At 60.5% G+C, this 25,303-nt stretch overlaps 1 protein-coding gene across 1 annotated transcript in view; it reads right to left on the reverse strand.

Moving 5' to 3' along the window:
- Nucleotides 1-257: 257 nt before the first annotated feature.
- The window catches only part of LOC119098451 (uncharacterized), a 90,617-nt gene continuing 65,571 nt past the window's right edge, over nucleotides 258-25,303 (reverse strand). The window contains exons 3-5 of the mRNA XM_037221370.1: nucleotides 12,101-12,188; nucleotides 529-671; nucleotides 258-261 (exon numbers count right to left, since the gene is read on the reverse strand). Of these exons, the coding sequence (XP_037077265.1) occupies nucleotides 258-261; nucleotides 529-671; nucleotides 12,101-12,188 (235 nt within the window). The remainder of the gene's footprint in view (nucleotides 262-528; nucleotides 672-12,100; nucleotides 12,189-25,303) is intronic.

A 25,303-nucleotide genomic window follows, 5' to 3' on the forward strand; every position in this document is an offset into this window, starting at 1 on the left:
ATCACAAGACGCCGCCCGTTGCAGCAGAGGGCGGCCCGTGCCGAAACAAAGCGCCCCCGCAGATGGGGCCGGCCGACCAGAGGGTCCAGAACATGGCAAAGAACGGAGAATCATCCGGAAAATGGCAAACGACGGAAAGCGATGTCATCAAGCTCTTCTTCGAAATGTGTTTTGTGAATGACACGCTCAAGTTACGACGACGTAACCCCCCCCCCCGCCCTGCCCCGCCGGCTGCGGCGCACGATCCGGTTGCGGACTCACCTGGCAAAGAGAAGCGCTGCCGGCGAGGCCTGCAGCAGCGGGGCGGCTGCCGCGCCCCTGACGGCCAGCTCCTGCGCCCAGCAGGCGGCGACGGCGGGGGCGACGGCGGCGGCGGGGGCGGGGGCGGCGGCCGGCCGCGGCGCCGCCGGCGCTCCGGCCGGGTACACCCGGCCCGTGTCGGGCCGAGCCGGCAGGCGGAGGTGGCGCGGCCGCTCCGGCACCGGCGGCTTGAGCGGCACACCGCGGCGCGCGGCGCCCTCCGCCTGCCAGCCGGGCTGCGGCTCTGAATCGGGCCACTGCTGCGAGCGACGCCGCGCGACCCGCGCCGCCACGCCGTCGTACGAGCCGGAGACGGGCCGCGGGCCGTTGTTGTTCAGACCGCCGCCACCACTGTGCGCCGCGCGCAGCATCTGCGGGCGAAGGGAGCAGGCGGTTAGTGAGGTGTTAAGAGGCGTGCGGGTAGTGTTGAGGTACGCCGGAGTGGACAGCTTACTCGGTTGCAGTGAGGTGTAAAGAGGCGTGCGGGTAGTGTTGAGGTACGCCGGAGTGGACAGCTTACTCGGTTGTAGTGAGGTGTAGAGGCTTGCGGGTAGTGTTGAGGTACGCCGGAGTGGACAGCTTACTCGGTTGTAGTGAGGTGTAAAGAGGCGTGCGGGTAGTGTTGAGTTACGCCGGGGTGGACAGCTTACTCGGTTGTAACAGTTGGACGGGCGGTTAGTTACCAGGGCGCAGAGAGACGAAAGACTAGCTACCGTCGTGTGTAAATAACCCGCGGAGAACAGCAGTGTATCACCAGAAGCACGACGACAGAGTTTCAGAGCGTAGCGGTGGCGTCGCTCGATCACGAGTCGTTTGGCAACGGAGCGTGAGGACAGGCCGCCGCGGAGTGATGAGATGTTCCAGCGGATCATGAGTCGCAGGTTCTTGACCGAAAGCATTACGCTGAGCTGTGACGTGTAGCTGTGATGGCGAATTAATCACGTCCGAAATGAAAGCGGGCGGCTTCCCTGTCACGTAGACGTCGTCGCAGGCCAGTCACCGCACCGGCTGCCGTTCGGCACCTAATTCATCGCAGCCGGGCCGCCACGTTATAACTATTACAGTATCACGCCGGTGACCAGGAGCAAATGGAAGAAACCATTCACCATTTCACAGACGGCTGGCAGAGCGTGGTAGGCGTTGAACTCGCAGTCGCCGCCGCGGAAGGACGGCGCACTGGCCGAGGACTGGCCACGAGCGGCAGTCGGCCGACCACAGGGTACAGACGGCTGGTCTGGTCCGTCGCCAGGAGACAGACCCCTCTGTATACAGCTGTGTGCACTGTTTGCGGATTGTGTGCTGGGGCCACATGTGGAGCAAAAAAAGCGTGTGGACCGCCGCCCATCGCAGGTGGAAAGGGCTGCGAAAAGGTGGTGTGGCAAGGCGGACGAGCATCTCGCAATGACAAAAGGCAAGATTACGTCGTTTGCGGTGAATTTCGATGCGGCTGCTCTCACGCCTGGCGCTCCGCATACACCGACCATGCCAGTGCACGCCGCACGTCACCCGCTGTTTGCTCCGACCCCATTCTTGTTTGCAGACGGGTTCCCTGAATGACAGTGACAAAGCACGTCCATACTGCGTGACCTATGGCCTCCACACAGTTTATGACACCGTAATTTCATGACTATGTGATCTGATTACGTGTCGTGCTATGCATAGTCCTCCTTGATAAAGTGGCTGAAACATTGCTGTTTTGGGATATGATGATGCTGCAGGCAGCGCGACCTTGTGACAATACCACATCTATAAATATCCTCATTATATCAGATCTCTGGCCACTGTTCCGAATGAGCCGATCCACGCTGAGCCAGTCTCCGAGCCAACTGTCGCATTAGCGACCGGCAAGAAGCCCGCGAATGAAAAACATGGCTACAAAGCCCAATAAATTTGGCGTGAAACCTGAATCTGGCGATTTTCTGCTTCGGGAACCATGCACAGAAAACCCGCCTAACGGAACGAAGCCCCCGAAGCCGGCCGGAGGCTCAGCGGCCACCAACTCGCGCGGAGATAGAAAACACGGCGCCTGTTTGTGCGCTATGAATGTGGCGCGACACGCGTAGATTGCGCGGCCGTTTGCTCAGCAATCAGGGGGCGAGTCCGGACGGCCAGCCCTGTCCACACCAGCCCAGCCACCATCGGTATCTCCCGGCACGTCAGCCGGCGGCGACGCCGTCTGGAAACAAACCAGCCGCAGCCAGCGGCCGACGTTCAATCAACAAAAATCCGGACGGTGCAATTACGGCGGCACAAGCGAGTCATCATCAGGTGCTCTAATCGCACCCAGTGCAGCGGACTCCTAATCTCGGGAGCGTGCTGCCGGGGCGCTGGGCGCGGCCCACGCGAGCCGCGACCCGGCGCAGCCACAACAGACTAATCACTGGCGCGCTGCCGATGAAAGGGGTGCGCGCCGGCCACCGATGAGTTTCTGCAGAGGTAATGACGGCGGCCCCAGGTGCGCCGGCCGCCCCAGCTGCGCCACCACCGCCGCTGCCACCGCCGCCGTCGGCGCCACCGCGCCAATATTGGCCGATGCCGGAAGCTTCGCGGCCGTCGCCTCGGCGGCCACCACGTCAGATTGTTTTTGAGGCATTGATTGGAGCGGACATTACGCGATTGGACGTGCCGCCGGGAGAGCGGGCGAGTTTGACCGGCTGCCGGGCTGCCGGGCGGCGGCGGCGGCAGCGGCGGCGGCGGCGGTGGCGGATACGGCGGGGACGGTCGAGACGGCCCCGGCTGCCGGACCGGCGCCGCGCTGAGGCGTGCCGCCGTCGGACGACGCTAAATCATCGCCGCTCGACGGCCAAACGCGGCGTAAAAAGTTCGTCGCTACCGTCGCCGAGCGAGCGCGCCCCGCGGCGACGGCGGCGGCGGAAGCGGCGCGCAGAAGAAGAAAGGCGCTTTGACGACGGTGATCAGTCGACTATGACCGCTTCCGCCGCGGCGGCGGCGGCGCTGGGGACCTCGCACTGCCAGACCCTGCGGCGGCGGCGGCGGCGAGTACTGAACTGTCGCCGGAGCTCGTCGCACGCCGGCAACGTCGCACCAGAATTCAAATAACTCCGGCCGAATGGAAACAGTACGCCGGCTGCATGGCAAGCCGGCCGGCCATGGGAAACGAGCCCGAGTCCGACTCGGGGCGGCCTGGATACCGCAAGGACCGGCCACGCTCACGATGCAGACACTGGCCCCAATCGAGTCAGGGCCGCCGCTAAATCACCCTGTACAAAGTGACCTATCAAACAAACGAGCGTGGCAATCACACGGCGACCCGCCGCGAACGGCGCTCTCCGTGACTCCTGTATTCAAATCGGCTGCGGCCGGGCCCGGCGGCGGCGGTCGTGAGTGACACGAGCCGCGATCGTGCTCTCGCTCCGGCGCCGACGGGCGGCGACCTGGGTCAGTGGCCTAGGTCAACGCGAAGGTGCACGATCGCCAGGTGAGATGTAGACGTCGGTCGCGTCGGGTCAGCAGACTCGCCATGACTGTGACAAAGCAGTGACGGCGGTCGAATGAGGTCAAGAGAGAGTATCACTACACCAAAAGATCATACATGGGGGGCTGGGCTTCTTGGGTGCCTTTTTCAGTTCAGAAAAAGCTGCACACGACCTTTCTTGTCTAGGACAGACAATACAAGGCCACTTCAATCAAGAAACTTGGAGCAGATAATGCGTGCCCACACGTCTGTCACAGGCTTCCAGGAAATATCAGCGTCCATCACTACCTGTCATCTTATACGGCAGATCTCTACCACACGGTTCACAATCGGATGCGCCTGACGCCAAGCAAGAGTGGTGCCAGCCACAAGCTAACCTAAACCATGCACCATCTCCCGGTCAGGTCAGAGGGAGTGCTCGTTAGGTCGGAGGGAGTGCCCGCCACTCGTCAGGTCAGAGGGAGCACACACCACCCGTCGAAGCGGACAAAGCCAAACAGCATGGCACGCCGCGCATGCCACCCATTCAGCGAGCTGCCTCCATAAAACGGCCGGCACAAAGCCAGGCCGCCGGCGCGGCGCGCTGGATTCGCTAATCAGACGCCCGATGACGGGTTCGGGGGACGACGAGCGGCGCCCCGCCTCATGGGGTCAGCCGAGCGTACAAAGCATCGCCGCCACAAGGCCCGGGAGAATAGGCCCGGCCAAATCGGATTTATTAGGCCACTGAAGCCGATGCCAATCGTTGGCATTCAGCTGGTGTGGGGCTCATTCCCGGGCGACCGCTGTGGCCTCTGACCCGGCCCGTTTAGGGAGGCCTTCAGCTGACCGGCGAGTCTAGGCGGGCCTCTTTCTCCTTGGACCGGCTAAAGTGCTGCTTTTTCCTCTGGGTTTTATATCATTCTTCCCCGCAGCGATTGCTCACAACCTGTCGCGCGCACTCTGTTCTGGCTCTCACATTCCCTCCACACGTACGCTCTCTCTTTATCTGGCATTCAATCTTTCTTTAACGCTATCCACGCCACTGTACAGCTGCTGTTAATGGCGCTCACACCTGCCATTTATCCTCAGAATAATAATGCTTCTTTCAATACGCATAGCTCGCCGTAAGCGGTAACTCTTTCACTCCGGTGTTGGCCATTCTCATCCATCCTCTCAATCAAGTAGGCGATCTCACCATGCATCATTTCATCCCACATGCGGCCATACAGCAGACAAGTTATTGGCCGGCGCTGGCCTTTTTGTCGCGCTGAGGCTCCGCTCACGCAGCGCCGCTTCTTGCGGGAGAGGAGCTCACGCTGGTGTTTGGTCAGGGACCGCCGCCGCCGACGGGGAGCGCGTCCCACGCGGCAGCACACGGCGATCGCGCCGGCGCCTGTCAGCACGGTGTCCGCAGCGGGCCCGGCGCCGGTCTCCCGGCGGGTGGGGATCAGCACATGCTCGCGCCGCCGCCGCCATCGGCGCTGTGGCCCGTGCCGTGCCACGGAGACCGCGTGGAGCGAGCACGCCGCTGTGTGCGCCGTCCCTCCGCCTGTCTAACCCAGTTCTCGGCGCTCGTACGCCTCTTTATGCATACTAACGACGGCCACGGCTGGGAGAATGGCGCGGCTACAGGCGCGGGCTGTACCGACGGCTCAGGTGCGGCGGCCGCCTGGGGCTGCCGTCTTTTTACCCGCTAATTATCGCCGTGTTGCCGTTTTTGCCGGCCGCTCACCACGCCACGAGTCTGGCGGCCGGCCCGGCGGTGGCGTTCGCCCCGAGACCGGTTTTTCTCGTCCCACTATCGATTGAGATAGTCGCGGGCCGCTGGGTGATTTACCGGGCCAGGCGCGGCCGTTCCAAGGTGGGCCCATTAACGTCACTTTCATCGGTCAATCAGGGCCGTAGCTGACCCAGAGGTCACCCCTGTTGACCCGGTGCGACCTTTCGCGCCTCTGGGGTCATCGGGTATAGATCGGGCGAGGGGAGAGCGGCAATTACCCCATATCTGATTAAAACCCATCACAGACAGTGTGCCTATTACCTTTTGAGCTCCGAATCAAAGGCGATATTGGAAATTACTAGTTATTCTCGCCGGTATCAAGAGGGCGATAAAGCCAAGACAATGCGCCACGAAACCACAAAAACTCTCTCAAACACCTACCACTCGCGGCACACGTAAAGCCGCGAGCTTTCAAAGAGCACGCCACAACTCAGTGCCACCATACTCCTAATCAAACGCTCCAGGGTACACCGCCGCAGTAAAACGCCGACACCCACCGGCGCCGCAGAGCACCTGGAGGTCCCGGGTCGAAGCGCCCCGGCTGAGCGGAATGCAAGCTGTGCAAGGTTAGTCGTCGCCGGGACGCGCCACCGTGGAGGTCGCAGGGGTCAGCCACAAGGACATCAACGTCGGCTGTCGTCGAGCGCTCATGCTTTGCATTTATGCAACGGTCAAAGTTAGACGTTGATCACAGTACATAACGCAAGTAACCACTTCTACAGTTAGAAGAAACGTAGAGCGATTTACGCCGGAATTTGAGAAATTCCTGGTTGTCTTACGAGATACCTCAGCATAAGATTGGAAACAAGTCACGTTACGTTACGTTCAGGTAACGACAGTCACCTCTCAGAGTTGCGTCTGCGAGGACGGAACGCACGGAGTTACTGGCATCTGACGCGCACGATACAGTTCCAATACGAGCCGAGTGCGTGACGGAGCTTTCGCAAGCCTGATCAGGGCCGTGCAGGAGCTATGCTTATCAGGGCCGTGCAGGAGCTATGCTTATCAGGGCCGTGCAGGAGCTATGCTTATCAGGGCCGTGCAGGAGCTATGCTGCGCAATGGTCTTACAAAGTTCAAACGAACCTGACGACATACGATCTCGGGTACGTGCCGACGCTTTTCAGAGCGATATCGAGGCCGACGTTGGGGCCGACAGGACATTAGATTTGCGTTACGACAGCGCGGACAGTGTACTCTATGTTGATCGTAACAGGAACCGAAACGGACGCCAATTATTAAAAAACAATCGTTTCGCACTAAAGATAACAAGAGTCAATGTCATGTCCGAGTGTTTAACGTGTCGGACTTCCAAGCGTGGGGGAGGGGCCCAGTTTCGAACCCCAGTTACGCCATGACCTCCAAGCTCTAATATGGCCAATGCAGCCGCTGGCGCTCGATAAAAAAGGCGCGGAGACGTGTATCGGGGACTCTTTGAAAACAGAGGTAAGGCCGCGCCGGCTGCTCGGTTACATGACGGCCAAAATGCCAAATTCGTGATCATGTGAATAGTTAAGCTTTCACCCTTGATACTTTCATTTATGACTCCTTTTTTGAACTATTCGAACATGTGCATTACGGTCAGAAGATAGGACAAGGACGGATCTAGTCGCAAAGTGATATTGCGTGAAATTTGAAGCTATTTCCGGCCTGCTACGGCAAAACCGGTTCCAGGAGCAGAATGATCTTGCGCGAACCTTGAATTTATTTTCGGGCTACTTTTACTTAAAAGTCCAAAACAAACTATTTCACACACCAGTTTAGCAATCCAAGAACACCTTTCGTTCCAAACACTGGCACAATGTATTACGCGTAGAGTGACAGGACTAGACCGGTTTAAGCTTTGCCCACGGGACCAGTCATCCTCTGCGCGGCTCCGTCACACAGCAGTCCTCCAGAAGTCAAGAAGGCGACAGGATCGCTGAGTGGTCGGGGTGCACGATGGATGGGAAGGAGGCGCCGCCAGGCATAATTAGGGACAAAGCGCCCACGAGCCGCGGTTATCAATCACGGCTTGTACAGGGCGCAATCAACGACAGAGAGATCACAGAAAGGGTGAGAAGATGGATAGATGTGCCGAACGTTTCGTAATATCGCTTAGTGGCGTCGCTTTCGCATAATGAGCGCGATCATCGGTTATCCTGATTGAAGGTTTGTGTGCTGTCATATCACCTCAAACAGCCAGCCGGGAAGGGCATATGTGTGCCGCAGCAGATGTCCCTTGCGATAAAGATCTCCATCTGCAGAACACCACCAACGCATCGCAAACGCCTGCTGCGGCAGCACGCTATAAAGCGTTTCATTTCATCGATGCATCGAACTTAACTTGGTGCAGATTGCGCTGGAAAAGCGGCGAACTACTGGGACAAATAGTCAAAAATGCCTTTTACCCGTCAAGGCAATGCTGTCCATGATATTGCGATGATTTCAAGGAGTTCTATCGCAAAATCCGAGCCGAATACCACGTCGGAAAAAAGAGTAGCCCTCCGTGTTGTGCGGCGAAAGCACTCTCATTCAGCCTGCCCAACAGCTTCCGGCTAAAACACGTCGCTTCCAAACATCCAGCACTCAGCATCAATCGAGGACCTTTCACAAATACGTCAGTCGCGTGCGGCTGCTTTACCTGGCGCGCCAGGCAGCGGGCATCCATCAGAGAGAGCTGACAATCACCAATAGTGATCGCGGCCGGGCTGGCAGCCGCCGGCCAGCGTAAATCACGGCTACTTGGCCGCCGTGGCGGGCTTCATTACGCACGAGCAGCCAATAGCGCCCGATTGATTCGCGCATACTCGGACGAGGCGGGCACGAGGCGCGACTGCATGAGCAGGAGGGACTGTGGGGGAGGCGATGGAGGCCAGAGATGTGGCTGCCTGAGCACGGCGTGGTTGTAGGCAGAGGGGGTGGGGAGGTACGCGATGTGACTACATAGCAACCCCCCGGACTGTGGTCACGCGGGGACGGATGACACAATATGTCATTGCATGAATTGTGAGTACTCACACGGATAGGTGGGATAAACACTCAATGATGAATGCAGAAAGCAAAAATTGCGATGTCTGTGTACGCAGCGTGGTACAGAATCCAAAGGTCATGGTCAGGGTTGGACACAATCCGTTGCGCACACGACACATGACACAGACACACACAACACACGAAAGGGGCGCGCCCCCAATGGAATACGCCTCGCTATAAATACTGACAATGTCATAGTTTAACAAAAGGAAAGCTTTGCCATCAGAAATAAATCATATAGCAACCCGGTTTCACTCATGATCACAATCACAGCTCAAAACGTCAAGTTTTGTGACGCAAAACTTATGCATTACATGTTTGGTAGGTCCCCGGATCTGCTAAAAGTCACTGCGAGCTGTCTCCCGGCCACAATGTACCCATAAAAGTAGACTTGTATCTAAAGACATAACATCAGGAGCAGAGTCATTCCATTACTTAGATTACAGCAAACAGAGAGCCAGTGCCTCTCTCAATCCCAAAAATGATTACTGCAGTATGTACAGAAACATAACATGATAAAATGCCCTCATCTCAGAAAATTAAGCAGAATGCACATCACTTCCAAGAGGTCTCTTGGATTGTATTCATTTTAAAACTACTAACGTCCGGAGCCAACGACTCGAAGGAGCTTACAAGGTCCGAAAATGCAGCCTTTGTTTATTATCGAAACGACGAAATCAAATTATTTTCTTTTCAGCCATTCTCGTTGACGAACAGCATTACGCTGCGCTCCGACGTTACGCAATGAAATATAATTAGCGCTAACTCGATGAAATCGAAGATCTAACTTTTTCACAACTCCCGCAAAAACACGCGAGACACGTTTGTGGTACCAACAAAGGAGAGTAAAAACGTCACGCCAGCCAAACACAGTAAGCCCATGTCGGCAGCAGCAGCTTCTTTTTCCATCCAGACACGTTTTCTGTCCCCACACAACGCACACGCTCGTCACACAGGTAAGCACGCGCGCACGCGCACACGCGCACGGCACAAGAGTGTACGCACCGTCCTGCCAGCGGTCCTGCGTCTGGCACCGCCTCGCGAGCCGACGGCTGTGTCCATGAAGCCGGTGGCCACGCGCGTCCCGCTGTGTGCGCTCCAGGGTAATCTGGCGATTTATCACGGCTCGGCAGCTGTATTGACGCGGCCCGCCGGCAGCCAGTCGGCGCAATGCGGCGCACAATGGCCCGCGGGCCACACGACACCGGCCGGCGGTCGCACGCGCCGGAAGCCCCGCACCCCGCTCACAATGCGCCCGGCCGAGCGCCGCCCGCTTCCGTAAGGCCACACGGGCGCGTCCGGTCCCGCCCGGCCGGCCAGCCAGGCAGGCAGGTAGGTGGCAGCCGCCTGCCCACGTGACGCGACAACGGCCGGCGCAGCGGTGCGGCGACGAGTCACGTGACTGTGCAGAGTGGTCGCGTCGCGCGAGGCAACGGCCGCCCGGTGACCAGACGTGACAGGGCATCTGACCCGAATTGCCTGGCCAATAGACGGCCACCAGCGCCCGAGGCCGGCGAACATTGTGAAACCGTGCCCAGCCTGATTGCCTGGACCTTTTAGCAGCTTCCCCAGCCGCATCTGATAAGCGCCGGCGGAAAAACTGTCAGCTGTGACTACCAATTGCGTCAGTTGATTACGGCTAGATGATACTAAAAATTTTACCGGCGCACGCACGAAACACGACGCAATAAAGGCTTGATGATATCAGGGCGCGGAGAGTTTCTCCGGGAGGTGGTGTGGCGCGGCGCGGCGCGACGCCGACCCATTAACCATTTCACGGGCCCGCTTAAAGCCTGGGCTCCGGGGCCCATTTACTTTTGGGCGCGTCGGAAACGGATAAGACGTCAGGCCCGAATCGGCGAGGGTGTGAAGCGCATTTTAATCCATGTTTACGAGTTTTCACATTACGTATTCACCGAGGACGAAGCGCGCGGCGGGAGGCGGCCCAGTCTTTATCCAAGTCAGCAGTTTATCGCGAGCCGGCATAGAAAAGACCAGTGTGAGCAGGATGGGCCCAAAAACCTGAATGGTGGCGACAGCTATTTGAGTGGCGGCCAGAAAAATGCCCGACACGTAGACAGCTGGAGCCGGTTCAAATTGAGACGTATTCAGAGAAAGCTCATTTTCAGCGAATACCAAGTATCTACACGTTCTACCAATTCTGTTCTCTCCTGCTTCTTCAGTTTAGCCCTTTGCTGATCGGATCAGTCCCCTCCTCCTCTCTCTCCGGCTCTTTCCCATCCATCGCCTCCTACATTATATACTCGCTCTAGCAAGTCAGCGTCATCTCCTCACAAAGAGGTGCGCATTTCGCAGACGTTAATCTCACAATGACAATGCTCCACTCACGGCCGCTCCTTCTATCGGCTATCGGCATGCGCGCCCTGACTATTCAGAGCTACGCCCTTCCTTTTCAGCACAGCAACGAAGCTCGGTGGAACGACCTCCTTGTGCTCGTGAACAACGCCCCATCACTCAGGTGACCAGGACTTTGTTAGCCGACGCCCGTGCGCGGAGATCGAAAACCGGCAGCTCTCCTGCCAGAGGCGCTGAAACAAACTCCACCGCGTCTCGTTGAAGCTTGGAAACACTCTCAGAGCTGCGAAAGCATTGACATCCGAACCCGTCTGATGGATTCCACCCCCGCAAAAAGCTGCCCGTCGCCGTCGATTTCTAACCGTCGTCGGCACACGCCGTCGTTGGGGCATAATGCCAATTAAGTCAAAATCTTCCGAATCATCGCGTTTTCATCACGGAGATGGATAGCCTCTGATTAGCGGTGCCCCTTTTTCATCTGTTTGTTCTGGACCTCATAAATTATTCACCGCTCGTGCGGGCCGTGTGCGTGAGCGTGTGGGTACCGACGGCAGGAGGGGCACGAACCAACTGCGTGCAAATGCCGCCTCTCTCGCGTTACAACGCTAGGCACCGCGAGCAGAAAAGGCCGCACAACGGTCACGATCGGTGGCCAAACAGAGGCAGAACACGTTGTGCAAGCGAGTGATGTCTGAGGTATTGCAGTGCACCACTAGTTAGAATCTTGTGTCAAATATGCCGCACGTTTGGCTATACTGGGAACTATGTGGCCATCCTGACATTCGTATCAGTTGGTTTGTGGCATAAAGCTCAAGAAACAAATAATTGGTAGAAGCGTGCCAAAAATAATCAAGTCTATCCGAATCTAGTCCGGCGTTCAGCGTCGAAATCGACTATAACTGCTAGCGCCATCCAGCGGCGCCGACGCAAAATACTAGTTCGCGTCGAATCCTGTGGCAGGACGGCGCAGGGATAGCTTGAAATGCTTCGCGAATGCCATTCTAGCACAGTGTATCTATCTGAACACAATTCATAGATAAGCCTACATAATAGCAGAATGTATTTCTAAGCGCAATCCATACGCACGCGTTGGCACACATACGACGGCCGGTTGTTACCAATACCTCAGCGTGTCACAGGGCGACAGCCGCCTGTGACGTTCCATTCCTGTGACATTTCATTCTGTGACATTCCATTCACGACAGACAGACCCATCATGACGACCACTTTGTGCAAGGCCGCCCGCGCCTCCACCACACTCCCACGCCCACTTACGGCGTTGTCAGCCTGCGTCCAGCCGCGCACGGAGCCCTCCGCGTACTGCTGCTCGTGGCAGGGTGCTCCTTCGACGTAGCCGTTCATGCTGCAACAGAGGAGAGCACCGTCAGCCCGGAGGCATGCGCGCCGCCGACCGCAGCGGCGCACCGACAGAGATCGGTGCGGCGATGACCGGATTAGTCGGGATACACGCCGCCGTCGGACATTCCTCCGACTGGTGCACGTAGGTGTGCGGGCAGACAACGAGCCGATACCCGGAGATTGCGGCCGGCGCGGCCGCTTCTGAAGTCCGCCGCCGCCGAACGGTAGTCGGCGCGCGCCGCCGGCGGGCCACGTGCTCACGTGCTCACGTGCCGGCGCGTGGCCGCCGTGCCGCGCGTCATCGGGCCGGGAAGGTGATCCGGCGGCCCGCCTATCCAGGTCCAGGCTCAGCGCGGCCTGGCTGCTGCCAGGCTTCACCCGAGCGGCAGCCCGGCATCCTGGTTAATTCGGGAAGAGCGCTTCGGTTATCGCCAGGGCAAATGCGGGATGGGGCGGCTGGTGAGCCGGCTGGCAACCCGCCCCCCTGACCAGAGTGGCCTAAGCATGTCGCAGGAATCAGCGCGCTTTTCAAGTCGCACCCGCATGCTGCCGTTAACGCCTTCGCCAGCGCGCGCCTCAGAGACAATGTGACCATCACGTGGGCGTCACGTGCATCCGTGGTGATGCTTATTTCCTCGCGAATCTTGCGGATTTGTCCAGATCTGTCCAGATTCGTTTGAGATACGTCCAGACCCGTTCTCCACCAACCGGCGAGCTGACAAACATCACCCGCCGCCGCCGTCTCCCCAATCTCCGTTGCGCTGACCCCCCCCCCCCCCCAAACAACCCCCGCCCGTCGGTCAAACGTCCACCGCTCGCCCGGTCCAGCCGGTCACGGTCCATTCAGCGATCTAGGCTAACGTGCCGGCTGCGGCCGTGACCTTGCAACGCTGCTGTTGCAGAGTGCCTGCGATCTGAGCGTGTCACACCCCCTTCTGCTGGGCGCAGAGGACGGGACTGGAGCATCGGCGCTCCGAAACCCCCCACCCTGCACCAAATGCAGTCTGTCTTTGGCATGGACGGTGGATTCTCGGATTCCTCTGACGGAGCGCCGAGCAAACTCTACCGACCGCTGCACTCTGCAACATGGGAAATATAAACACAGCCACGCGCGCAACCTTGCCGCCTGCTGAGCCGGGTCGCGGCGGTGCCGGGCACTAACTGCTCATTATTCAGCAGAGCTATTGAGCAGACTCATTGCTCAGCCCCGCACCCCCATTCGCCTGACCCGCCAGTCCTGACCTCCCTTCCCAGCGGGGCCCGGCACCCTACGACCAGGTAGACCTCGACCTGCCCTCCCGGCCCGTCGACGACCGACCCCAGTCGCTGTCTCCCCTGGCGCGCGCTTGCACCGGGTGGCCCGCCCGCGGGATCAATGGCACGCACCATCCGCGGCGCGGCGGCCGCCCGCGGCGCGGCGCACCGCCGCGAAAACCGGCCGCGCCGCCGGCGGGGGCGAGCAGCGCTGCAATGCGCGTCGCGTCGCACCGCTAACTGATTTCCAGCACGCGATCCGGCCCGCGGCGGCGTCAGCGGTGGCGGCGGCGGCGGCGGCTTGTGGCCCGCCAGGTCTCCTGTCCTCGGGTCGACCGCTGTGTGGCAGTCCGGCTGTCCGATCGGTGGAACAGCGGACACGGAGAGACGGCACAATACAGAGCGACGGACACAAGCCGCCCGGAGACGAGCGAGACGGACGCGCAGGGGTCGCGCGGCGACGGCAGGCGCGCGTCACCAAGCAGGGCTGTAAGGCGGCCATCAGCGAGACGTCCGTCCGACGTGAGGACACCACGCCGTCGCCTACCCCGCCGTTGCTCCGGCGAGAGCCGCACCCCCTTGGCCTCGAGACAGGCAGCGGTGAGCGAGCCGTGGTGCTGGGCAGCCCCAACCAGCTGCAGCACAGTGCCGAGATCGCTGACGCACCGGATGTGCGGATGTGGCGGCGGTGCGGATGTGCCCATTGGGAGCCGGTGAGCCGGCCGTGCTTCCACGCGGCTGAGGCTCGTGACCAGCGGGTCTGATGAGCGACAACGCCCCGCCATCGCCGGCGGCATCAGATCGTCGCCGACACGGGTCTGATGAGCGGCGGCGCCCCGCCATCGCCGGCGGCATCAGATCGTCGCCGACGCGGCACTGCCGTGTCCCAGCAGCCGATCAGGCGCGCCTGAGGAGGATGTTCCACAGCTCAGGTAACCCGATAACGGCCGGCCGATGAGCTGATCTGGCCGGCAGAGCCAGGTCGAAGCCGGAATCAGAGCCACACGGCCGGACCACAGAGCGCCAGCGCTGGCACCAGAGCGGGACCAGAGCGGCGGCGCTGGGACCAGAGCCGGACCAGAGCGGCGGCGCTGGGCGGGCCGCCCCACACACTGTGCCAGAACGGCGGCTGACCTCTCGCCGGGCCATGAACTACGGACTATACGGCCTGATGGCTGCACTTGGAAACGTTGCAGCGGTTAATGGACCGCCGGCACGAATAAATTGGCCTACGTTTTAGGCGCAGAGAATGCTAACATTCGCCACACTTTCGAACACTTTCGATTGTGACTTGCTGTCTCCTGTCTGCTCTGCGCTCTCGCAAGCCCCAGGGAGCGGTCAGCGGAGCAGCAGGGGCGGGGCGGGGTGTCCCCTGACGATCAGTTTGCCCCGGGGACTATCCATCTCGACTGGACCACGGGGCGGGTGTCCCCTGACGATCAGTTTGCCCCGGGGACTATCCATCTCGACTGGACCACGGGGCGGGGTGTCCCCTGACGATCAGTTTGCCCCGGGGACTATCCATCTCGACTGGACCACGGGGCGGGGTGTCCCCTGACGATCAGTTTGCCCCGGGGACTATCCATCTCGACTGGACCACGGGGCGGGTGTCCCCTGACGATCAGTTTGCCCCGGGGACTATCCATCTCGACTGGACCACGGGGCGGGGTGTCCCCTGACGATCAGTTTGCCCCGGGGACTATCCATCTCGACTGGACCACGGGGCGGGTGTCCCCTGACGATCAGTTTGCCCCGGGGACTATCCATCTCGACTGGACCACGGGGCGGGGTGTCCCCTGACGATCAGTTTGCCCCGGGGACTATCCATCTCGACTGGACCACGGGGCGGGTGTCCCCTGACCGTCAGTTTGCCCCGGGGACTATCCATCTCGACTGGACCACGGGGCGGGGTGTCCCCTGACGATCAGTTTGCCCCGGGGACTATCCATCTCGACTGGACCACGGGGCGGGGTGTCCCCTGACGATCAGTTTGCCCCGGGGACTATCCATCTCGACTGGACCACGGGGCGGGGTGTCCCCTGACGATCAGTTTGCCCCGGGGACTATCCATCTCGACTGGACCACGGGGCGGGGTGTCCCCTGACGATCAGTTTGCCCCGGGGACTATCCATCTCGACTGGACCACGGGGCGGGGTGTCCCCTGACGATCAGTTTGCCCCGGGGACTATCCATCTCGACTGGACCACGGGGCGGGGTGTCCCCTGACGATCAGTTTGCCCCGGGGACTATCCATCTCGACTGGACCACGGGGCGGGGTGTCCCCTGACGATCAGTTTGCCCCGGGGACTATCCATCTCGACTGGACCACGGGGCGGGGTGTCCCCTGACGATCAGTTTGCCCCGGGGACTATCCATCTCGACTGGACCACGGGGCGGGGTGTCCCCTGACGATCAGTTTGCCCCGGGGACTATCCATCTCGACTGGACCACGGGGCGGGGTGTCCCCTGACGATCAGTTTGCCCCGGGGACTATCCATCTCGACTGGACCACGGGGCGGGGTGTCCCCTGACGATCAGTTTGCCCCGGGGACTATCCATCTCGACTGGACCACGGGGCGGGGTGTCCCCTGACGATCAGTTTGCCCCGGGGACTATCCATCTCGACTGGACCACGGGGCGGGGTGTCCCCTGACGATCAGTTTGCCCCGGGGACTATCCATCTCGACTGGACCACGGGGCGGGGTGTCCCCTGACGATCAGTTTGCCCCGGGGACTATCCATCTCGACTGGACCACGGGGCGGGGTGTCCCCTGACGATCAGTTTGCCCCGGGGACTATCCATCTCGACTGGACCACGGGGCGGGGTGTCCCCTGACCGTCAGTTTGCCCCGGGGACTATCCATCTCGACTGGACAGCAGCGGTGAGATCGCGCCGCTTCATCTGGTGCGCCAGATCTGGGCCGGGGCGCGATGGACGCCGCAGCGTCGAGGGGCGCCTCGCTGAGAGATGGTGCCCAGGAGACTCATTGCCCGCCGCCCCGTCACCCGTCACCAGCGGGTCGCCTCTGCGGGTCTGTCGCTGGCGCGGGGTCGGAGCCGAGGGGCTGAACGCTTCCGTGTCGGTCTGGAGGCTGCGTGGCCACGTCGGCCCGAGGTGCGGGCCCGGCAGGCACGCCTCTCGTGCGGGCTGGCGTGCCTGGTTGATGCACTAAACCGGCAGGAGCGTGATCACGTCCAGATTAGACGAACAATCCGCGTGATTCTTCCGTGGATGGAGCGCCCACTGACACAAATCCGCGTGCCGTCTGCGACTGTCTGAAGCACCCCCCCCCCCCCGCACCCCCCCCCCCTCCGCCGCCCGAGGACTGGCCGTAGCAAATGGAGCACGGAACGGTGTGAGCAGTTGGCAGATCCGCCGGCCCATTAGCACGGTATTAGAGCGTAAGTTACAACTCGTATCGGGACCGGGCCCGTAACGGCGGCCCCTGGAGCCGACCTTCACCCAGTTCGCGCGGCTTGGATCACCCAAGGAGGGCGGCCGAGTGGGCGGGGCCCAGCCGCAGCGCCGTCAAGGCTTCCGACAAGCCGACAGCCATGCGTCGGCGAGGCGCGACTCGACGAATGGCCAGTCCGCGAGGCGACCTTCGGCCGGCCGCGCTGGTCTATTGCCTCGGGGCGAACTGCGTTGGGCCAATGCGGTGTTTAGCGCTGAAGGTGTCACGGTACGTTCCAATGATCGCGTCGATTTGTACTTTTCGAAACGAGGCCATTTCCGTTCCAGGCAAGCAAGCGAACTTTCGACCTTGGATATATGACACACATCGAATGGATCATCGATCGCTTTTTGTTACAAAAGAAGGCAATTGTTCCTTTGAAAATAGTTACCACACCACCTGCAACATGGATGACTGGAGATGTTCTCCCAGACAAAAACTGAACTGTGCTAAAACACGCTGTGAGTACGCCGTATATCGAGGCATATCGATTGGGTGGAGAAAATTTAGAGTGGTAAAATGTGCATATTTCACATACAGGGCCGACATACCCGCCAGTAACACAACCGACATCCATGTTCAGAATAAAACTGGGCATCGGACATTGCTCCTCTGACATTAACTTATGTCAAATACATTCAGTTACGCATATCCATTCGTTGCTGATGTCATTTCACGACCGTAAGCGCCGCCATATTTTGACAGCCTCGTGTTTATCACCGAGCCAGACCATCCCGATGGTCGTAAATGCCTCCGTAGTGGACAGTTAATTCACTTCTTTGACGTCATGGTCGACGAGGCGGTCCACGTCCTGACCTCAGCGCATGAGACGGTCCACGTCCTCACCCCAGCGCATAAGGCGGTCCACGGCCTGACCTCAGCGCAGGAGGCGGTCCACGTCCTCACCTCAGCACAGGAGGCGGTCCACGTCCTCACCCCAGCGCAGGAGGCGGTCCACAGCCTGACCTCAGCGCAGGAGGCGGTCCACGTCCTCACCCCAGCGCATAAGGCGGTCCACGTCCTCACCTCAGCGCAGGAGGCGGTCCACGTCCTCACCTCAGCGCAGGAGGCGGTCCACGTCCTCACCTCAGCGCAGGAGGTGCTCCACAGCCTGACCTCAGCGCAGGAGGCGGTCCACGTCCTCACCCCAGCGCATGAGGCGGACCACGGCCTGACCTCAGCGCAGGAGGCGGTCCACGTCCTCACCTCAGCGCAGGAGGCGGTCCACGTCCTCACCCCAGCGCAGGAGGCGGTCCACAGCCTGACCTCAGCGCAGGAGGCGGTCCACGTCCTCACCCCAGCGCATAAGGCGGTCCACGTCCTCACCTCAGCGCAGGGGGCGGTCCACGTCCTCACCTCAGCGCAGGAGGCGGTCCACGTCCTCACCTCAGCGCAGGAGGCGCTCCACAGCCTGACCTCAGCGCAGGAGGCGGTCCACGTCCTCACCCCAGCGCATGAGGCGGACCACGGCCTGACCTCAGCGCAGGAGGCGGTCCACGTCCTCACCTCAGCGCAGGAGGCGGTCCACGTCCTCACCCCAGCGCAGGAGGCGGTCCACGGCCTGACCTCAGCGCGGGCGGCGGTCCACGTCCTCACCTCAGCGCATGAGGCGGACCACGTCCTCACCTCAGCGCAGGAGGCGGTCCACGGCCTGACCTCAGCGCAGGAGGCGGTCCACGTCATCATCTCAGCGCATGAGGCGGTCCACGGCCTGACCTCAGCGCTGCGTCGGGTTTCGGATGGCAGCCGGCGCGACCGAGCACGAGTCAAGCCGACGCGGCGCGGCACGCTTTGAGTCCCGTGCAGAGAGGTAAACACGCCGACCACCCAAACCGGCGGCTCGATCGGCCGCCGCCGCGGCGCAGGTTCGGTCGGTCGGGCCACGTTTCCCAACTTTACGGCCGGGCGCACCGCCGGGTGACAGGGTGGCAATTACGGCGGGAGAGAGGCGCTCATCTGGCTGTCGCGGCGACGCGGCGCGATGCTATCGTTTTTATTGATAGAAGTTTTAGCGCGTCGCGCAGGCGGGTATTACTACCGGCGGGTGCGGCGGGCTGAAGGTCCCGACGAGACCCTGGGTCCCGCCGCCGGCCCGCCGGCGACCCACCGCCGGGCCGGGCCGCTGGCCGGCGCGCGCCTATAATTAAGACGGGTCGAATCAGCGTCAAATTGCTCGCGATTCGAGGCCGGGAGAAAGTGAAATCTGTGCAGCTTCTGTTCTGGCGCGAGGTTAAAGAATCTGAACGACCGATGGATGGCACGTCGGCCGCTGGCCGGCGGTCCGATGACGGATGAAGCGCGGCCAGCGCACACTCACAGGAGGCACAGCCAGCGCACACTCCCGCCGACATCGCCTCCGTGCCCGGCCGGACACGCGGCGCCTCGGGGCACATCAGACCGGGCCGCGCGCCGCCGCGCAGGCCGGTTTCGCTTTCGGCGGGCGCGGTCCGGACGGAGCCGCCGCCGGGAGCGCGCCAAAGGTCACGGGTCGGCGGGGTGACCCGGCCTAATGGCGCGCCGCGTCGGCGGCTCATCAATCTGGATGTTGCACAACGGCGCGGCGTCAGAGCCGACTCTCGCCCGACGACGCGCCGGTCACCGCCGGCTGCCGCTATGGAAATGAATCTCTATTAGCGGTGAGCGATTGAGGCCGCCGCCCGATCGTGACACCGGCGGTCGATGCCGTGTCAGTTCCGGAGCGTCGCCGACGGCCGGGCTGGCGGCGTGGAGGCGTGACGAGCCCTACTCGGCACAGCCGCCGTAATCGGCTTGGGATGCCCGCCAGTCGATGCCTAATCGAAAACGGCACGCAATGCCGATTCCTGCAAGTGTTACGGCTCGTTTTTATCAGCGCCGGAAGGCTGAGAATGCTGATCTTGTGGGTCGGGTAGCGATTACAGGCAGAATCCTCCCTCGCTGCAAACTATATCGGTCACGACGCGGGCCCGTCGTTACATGCAATGTCTAACTTTATCTATAAATAAGAAACATGGACGCATTTTGCCATGCGGTAATTACCATAGAATCACCTTGTAATAGGGCAGGAAATTATCCTCACCCACGGAAGCGAGCTGTGCATCCGTGCATACGGGAGTGCGCATTAACCATTAACCACAATCTTCTTTCTCCGTCCTCTTTTCTTCTCTGGCCTCTTATCCTACGCGGCGTTGATCCACCGGAAAATGTTTTGCGGTCGCGAGTACACCGTCTCCTCCTCACGCCGCAGAGCTCCGAGGGCATCGCCATCCTTCATCTCGTTCCCTTGGACCATCCGGCGGCACTCATCCCCTCTCCCACTCCCTCTCTCTCTCCTCTCTCAGTCCTCGCTCTCTGCTCTGCCGCCTCGGCTCTTTCCTCGGTCCCATTTCTAGGCGCAGTCCGACCGGCCGCGACATCGCCCGCGTCAGGGGACCGTCGGCCGCAGTCCGCCGCAGCGGCGCACTGGCGGGCGTCAGACAGGGGCCGACAGGAAAGGGGCGAGCCGGGACCGCCCCGACCGGCGGGGCCTGGCCCGGAGCCGCTGCTAATGCCCCAGCCGGCTGTTTGCCGCTAGAAGCCGCACGGCCCGCTGAGTCATCTGGAAAGTGGCCTGGATCAACTGGGGGCAGCGGGCCAGCTCGGCTGCAGCGTCCGCCGCCCCCAGCCAGGTCGCGGTGAGAAACCTGCTAAACACTGGGGACCCGTCAGGTTTGACTGCGAGGGCAAGCGGGTAGGCTGAGACATGGCGGCGAGGCAGTAAAACCTCCTCCTCTAATCAGCCAGCAAGCCTCAGTGAAAAATGTCGGAGTGTCATCCCACGTCCGGGAAGTGTTTACAGTATGGTGGTGATTTCCTGTGCTGTACTGTGAGTTGCTAAATGCAGGAAGACAGTGAAAAGGTGCAACGAGGTGACTCTGCAGTCAGAACGGAAGCACAGGCTGATTGCTGTCGTTTGCACGTGCGTGTTTTCTCCCGTCCTCCCACACTCATAAGTGCTAGGGTGGTGCGGCCAAAGCTCATCACCCAGTCATGACATACTTCAGCCAATCACCGTAATTTAGCTTTGACTGAGCAGGGTGAGTGTCATCATTTGGCTTTTGTGGAACATAACTCAGCAGCCTATATAAGTACACCTAAAAGCAGCCTTTCGGTCTAGCCGCGGATTTCAGCGAACGAAGCGAGAATAAAAATGCCCATCCAGTCTTGCACGCTGCAGGTCGGCCGAGCGAATAAGCGCCTTTGACAACAAATGCAGTAATCGCATAGGGCGAGAAGGCTTTGCACTTTTACGGTTTAGCTGGGGCGTCCATCAGGGAATACCGGCACGTACCGTTCCATGAGCCCTCGCCATTACGAGCTTGCCCTGATACAATGTCGACGCCGGCGAGAGTACATCACCCAGACGTGAGGCGGTAACTAATACGACACCACCACGCCGTCAGTCATGCTCTACGGCCTACAAAATTCGTGGTATTCCTGTCTAGCGACGTGTAAATCTGAAAATTAGTCAGAGCAGCTGGTTAAGTGGACGAGGGCGGTGGCCGCCAGGGGGCGCGCCCTGACCCACCAGGCGTAATCGGACCGCCCCAGGCCCGTCAGATTCGGGAGTTTCGTGTTAATTACCCGGCAGCAGACAGCTCCTATGCAGCAGGGGCCCTGGGGAGGGCCGTTGGCATGCACGGGTGTCATCACTGGCCATCACGTGAACCCCTTCAATTACTAAATGACGGCTGGGACCGGCCGGCGCCTTGCCACGTACACGTGTTTCGCAGGGTGCAGATGTGCCATGAAATGTACCGAGGTCTGCCCTAGGGTCGTCACGTGGCGCCTGTCGACATCACTAGCGAAGGGAGGTCTTCCGCTGCTGCAGCCGACCAGTGACGCGGGGCGAAGCAGTGACCTGACGCGCTGCGAAGCAAGATAGCGATCTGACGCGCTACGAAGCCGTGACAGCGATCTGACGCGCTGCGAAGCAAGACAGCGATCTGACTCGCTACGAAGAGAAACAGCGATCTGACCCGCTACGAAGCGAGACAGCGATCTGACGCCCTAGGAAATAGACCGGCCTGACTCACTGCGGAGCAATGAAGTGTATGATAGCGCAAGCCTGACCGGTGATCTCACTCCCTGTAAGGCAAGACCTAACGTGTTGCGAGGCGAGGCTGGTAACTAACGTGATCGAAAGCAAGCAGCTTTCGTTTCCCAATCTCTGACGCGACAGGGGCACGCGGCTGGTGGGACAAAACGCAGCCAGTCGGTGATAGTGGACAGGGTCTGTTAGCTCGTCAGTTAAGGGCAAACATGGGAGGGTGCACGGCCAGAAGATAACCGGCCACAACACACAGCTCGAGCTGAGGAGTTCTCACACCAGACCCCTACTACACGCACCTGTGTATGTGCTTGTGCCCGCCATGCGGCTGTGTGCGTGCCTAGAAAATTTGCAGACAGAGATAACATGATGAATTTACACAAGTTGTGACAGTAAAAACAATTTCTTTTGACGTTATTTGGGTCACGTTTTTTCTTCATGCACACGTATCTATAAAACTGACCGGCTCATCCTCCAATCCTTTCTCCGCAATATCCTGGGTCAGGGATTCCGTGTAATAACACCTTTGTCCCAATGTTTCACACGGAGCGCGGTGTAGAATCACGGACCTACACCGCAAACATTCACACAAAGACTAAACAGACAGTCTAACGCGGAAGCACGTCTAGTCGCTGCAAAACAGGCACGACTGACAAAATAACCCCTTGGCCGTACCACGTGCGGGCGGTCATCGACACGCGGCGATCGCGCCGCGTTCTGCGGTATCTCGCGGCGCCGCGCGCGGGCGGGCCTGCGTCGCGTGCGCCGTTCACTCTGCGCTGATGGATGGTCCGGCGCGTGAGAAGGAGGACAGCACGCTCCCTGGTGTCCAGCGACCGTCGGCGCGCAGTCCGCCGCGCCAGCGCTACTAGACCCGGATTGCCCGACGGCGCGCGTCCGGCGATCCGGGTCTCTCGCGCGCGGACGCTGATCCGGGTCTCTCGCGCCGGCCGGCACGCGCGCGTCCGGCGGTCCGGGTCTCTCGCGCCGGTCGGCGCGCGGGCTCCGTCGTAAAGCCGCCGCTTACAAGCGACGGCCAGCGGCTCGCTAACGGTTGATGTATCGATAGCAGTGGTCGGGCGCGCCGACGACCGCCCAAGACCTTCAGATCGTTATCGGACGGCCGCCGCCCAGAGGCCAGCGCCGCCGGGGAGGTGCGTGCTGCACGCGCCTGGTCATCCTTCAGGCTAAAGTCGGCAGTATGAGGCGGAGATGCGGACGCGATAGGCGCAGGGCGCGACGCGCCGATCGACCTGGTTTATGAGACACAGCTGCGGGCCGGACGGACGACAAATGAAGAGATAGGCACCGGTCAGGCGACGCGCGAGAAACTCGACGCCCGGTGAAGGATACACGAAACAGAAACGTTCGACACGGGACAGATGGTGTAATTGGCGGCAGTGAACCGATGAGCCGATACATCGGTAATGGGAATGTCAGCAAACGATGAGATCATAACAGGCGGACGGACAAACGAGCGCAGGACTTTGACGGAAACAAGCCATTACATTTCAACGCCGACACGTGTAGCCGAAGCGACACCGCCATTTTTTTCTGGCGGGGAACAAGGGTCGGTGCCACAACATACTGCGGACCGCTGTGAAGTACTTGCCGCCGTCTCCCGGCGATACTCTTTCACGCGGTGCTGCCGACAGGCACCTCCTCCAGACGACACAGCCATCGCACGAGCGAGCCCCTCCGGAGCCGCAGACAGGCGCAGTGGCAGACAGCCCTTCAGACACCGAGCGTCCGCCCCAGGAAACGACTCGCCAGCGCAGGGCCCATCCCACATGCCAGCGTGGCCATACCACACGACCAGCTGCCACCGACGGCACAGAGTCGCTGCCAGCCATCGGCGTCGTGTCGAGCTGGGCGACTGCGGCCATCGGCGCCGTGTCGAGCTGGGCGACTGCGGCCATCGGCGCCGTGTCGAGCTGGGCGACTGCGGCCATCAGCGCCGTGTCGAGCTGGGCGACTGCAGCCATCGGCGCCGTATCGAGCTGGGCGACTGCGGCCATCGGCGCCGTGTCGAGCTGGGCGACTGCGGCCATCAGACGCGTCCACACGAGGTGTCCGATCTCACTATAGGTGTAGCACGGACAGAGCGGGCTGAAGAAGCAGAGATCCCGGGGCCGGCGACGGAGAGAGATGGGGCTCAGGCGACGCGGATTGTGCGCGCATGGGAAGCCAAGTTTTTATGTCTTCAGTGAGAACTCATGCAGTTTGCTTGCATGCGTCAAACGTACATTTATATATTACACCAAGCCCAAAGCCCATGAAAAAATGCGTCCATGCATCGTGGAAGTGGACGGGTAAGAACGCGTCTTTCCTCTGCCCAACAATACCGTAATTCCAACACCGTAAACTGGAATTAAAATGTAACAGGCATATGAAAAAACATTGAACAAGCTGTTGAGGATTTTTGCAGACTGTGTCAGCATACATTGCGCCAGACCGTGCCCCAAAAGTTCATAATTTAATTGAAGAAACAGCGTCACGAACATAACACAGTAAAAAGCACAACAGCATATACTGGTGCGCTCCAGCAGACCAGGTGGCCGCGCGAGCGTTCCCCTGCACGTGTTCCCCCCGTAACGGCCTGCGCGATGGCAGTGCGACCTCGCACGGTGCCACCCCGTCGGGGCGTCCCGAGTCGGCGCTTGAGGCGGCGGGTCGCTGCGCCTGATGTCGACGAACACGACGGCCACCGTCAATTGTTAATGTTGCCGACGACTCGGCGCCGGGCATGGCTCGTAAAACGGCTGCGTGTCATTACGCGGGATGGAGGCCGGAAGGCTGCGTGGTGTCTTGCCGGGGGCTGATGGGGCCGGCGGAGGCCGCACCACCGACACTGAGGTCACCTCAGAGGTCGCACGAGGTCAGGAAGGGTTCAGGTCTGAGGTCAGACTGGGACTCTACCGGCCATGAGGCGAGGGTCGGATGGGCGGTGGTTTGGACTTTGACTCCTTCAAATGCCGCGTGTGGGGAGAGAAACGGCTGACATCTGTCGAATTCAGGTGCGTTATGGATGCTGCTTTCCGTATCCCAGTTGAAACAAGCCTTAAAAATCATGGCACTTTACCTTTTTCTAGCTCATACACTATGACTGCTTTGCAAAACTCCCTCCGCTGGATGCAGCCGGACCATTTGCCCGTGCCCTCCAGGTGCTGGTGCTCTCGAAACGCTTCGTCCCTTTCCTAGCTTACGTGAGCTTTCTTCCGAGTGGCTTCCGGGTGCAGCTGTTTTCAGTCCAGCCATGTCCGACGCCCACCGAAATCGGCTTGGTCAATTCCACCCAGCCCACGGCGGAATTTCAATCGGGTGGCCACCGGAGACGGACGT

This window comes from Pollicipes pollicipes, unplaced genomic scaffold, assembly GCF_011947565.3.
Source record: "Pollicipes pollicipes isolate AB1234 unplaced genomic scaffold, Ppol_2.1 Scaffold_2555;HRSCAF=2994_pilon_pilon_pilon, whole genome shotgun sequence".
Lineage (NCBI taxonomy): Eukaryota > Metazoa > Arthropoda > Thecostraca > Pollicipedomorpha > Pollicipedidae > Pollicipes > Pollicipes pollicipes.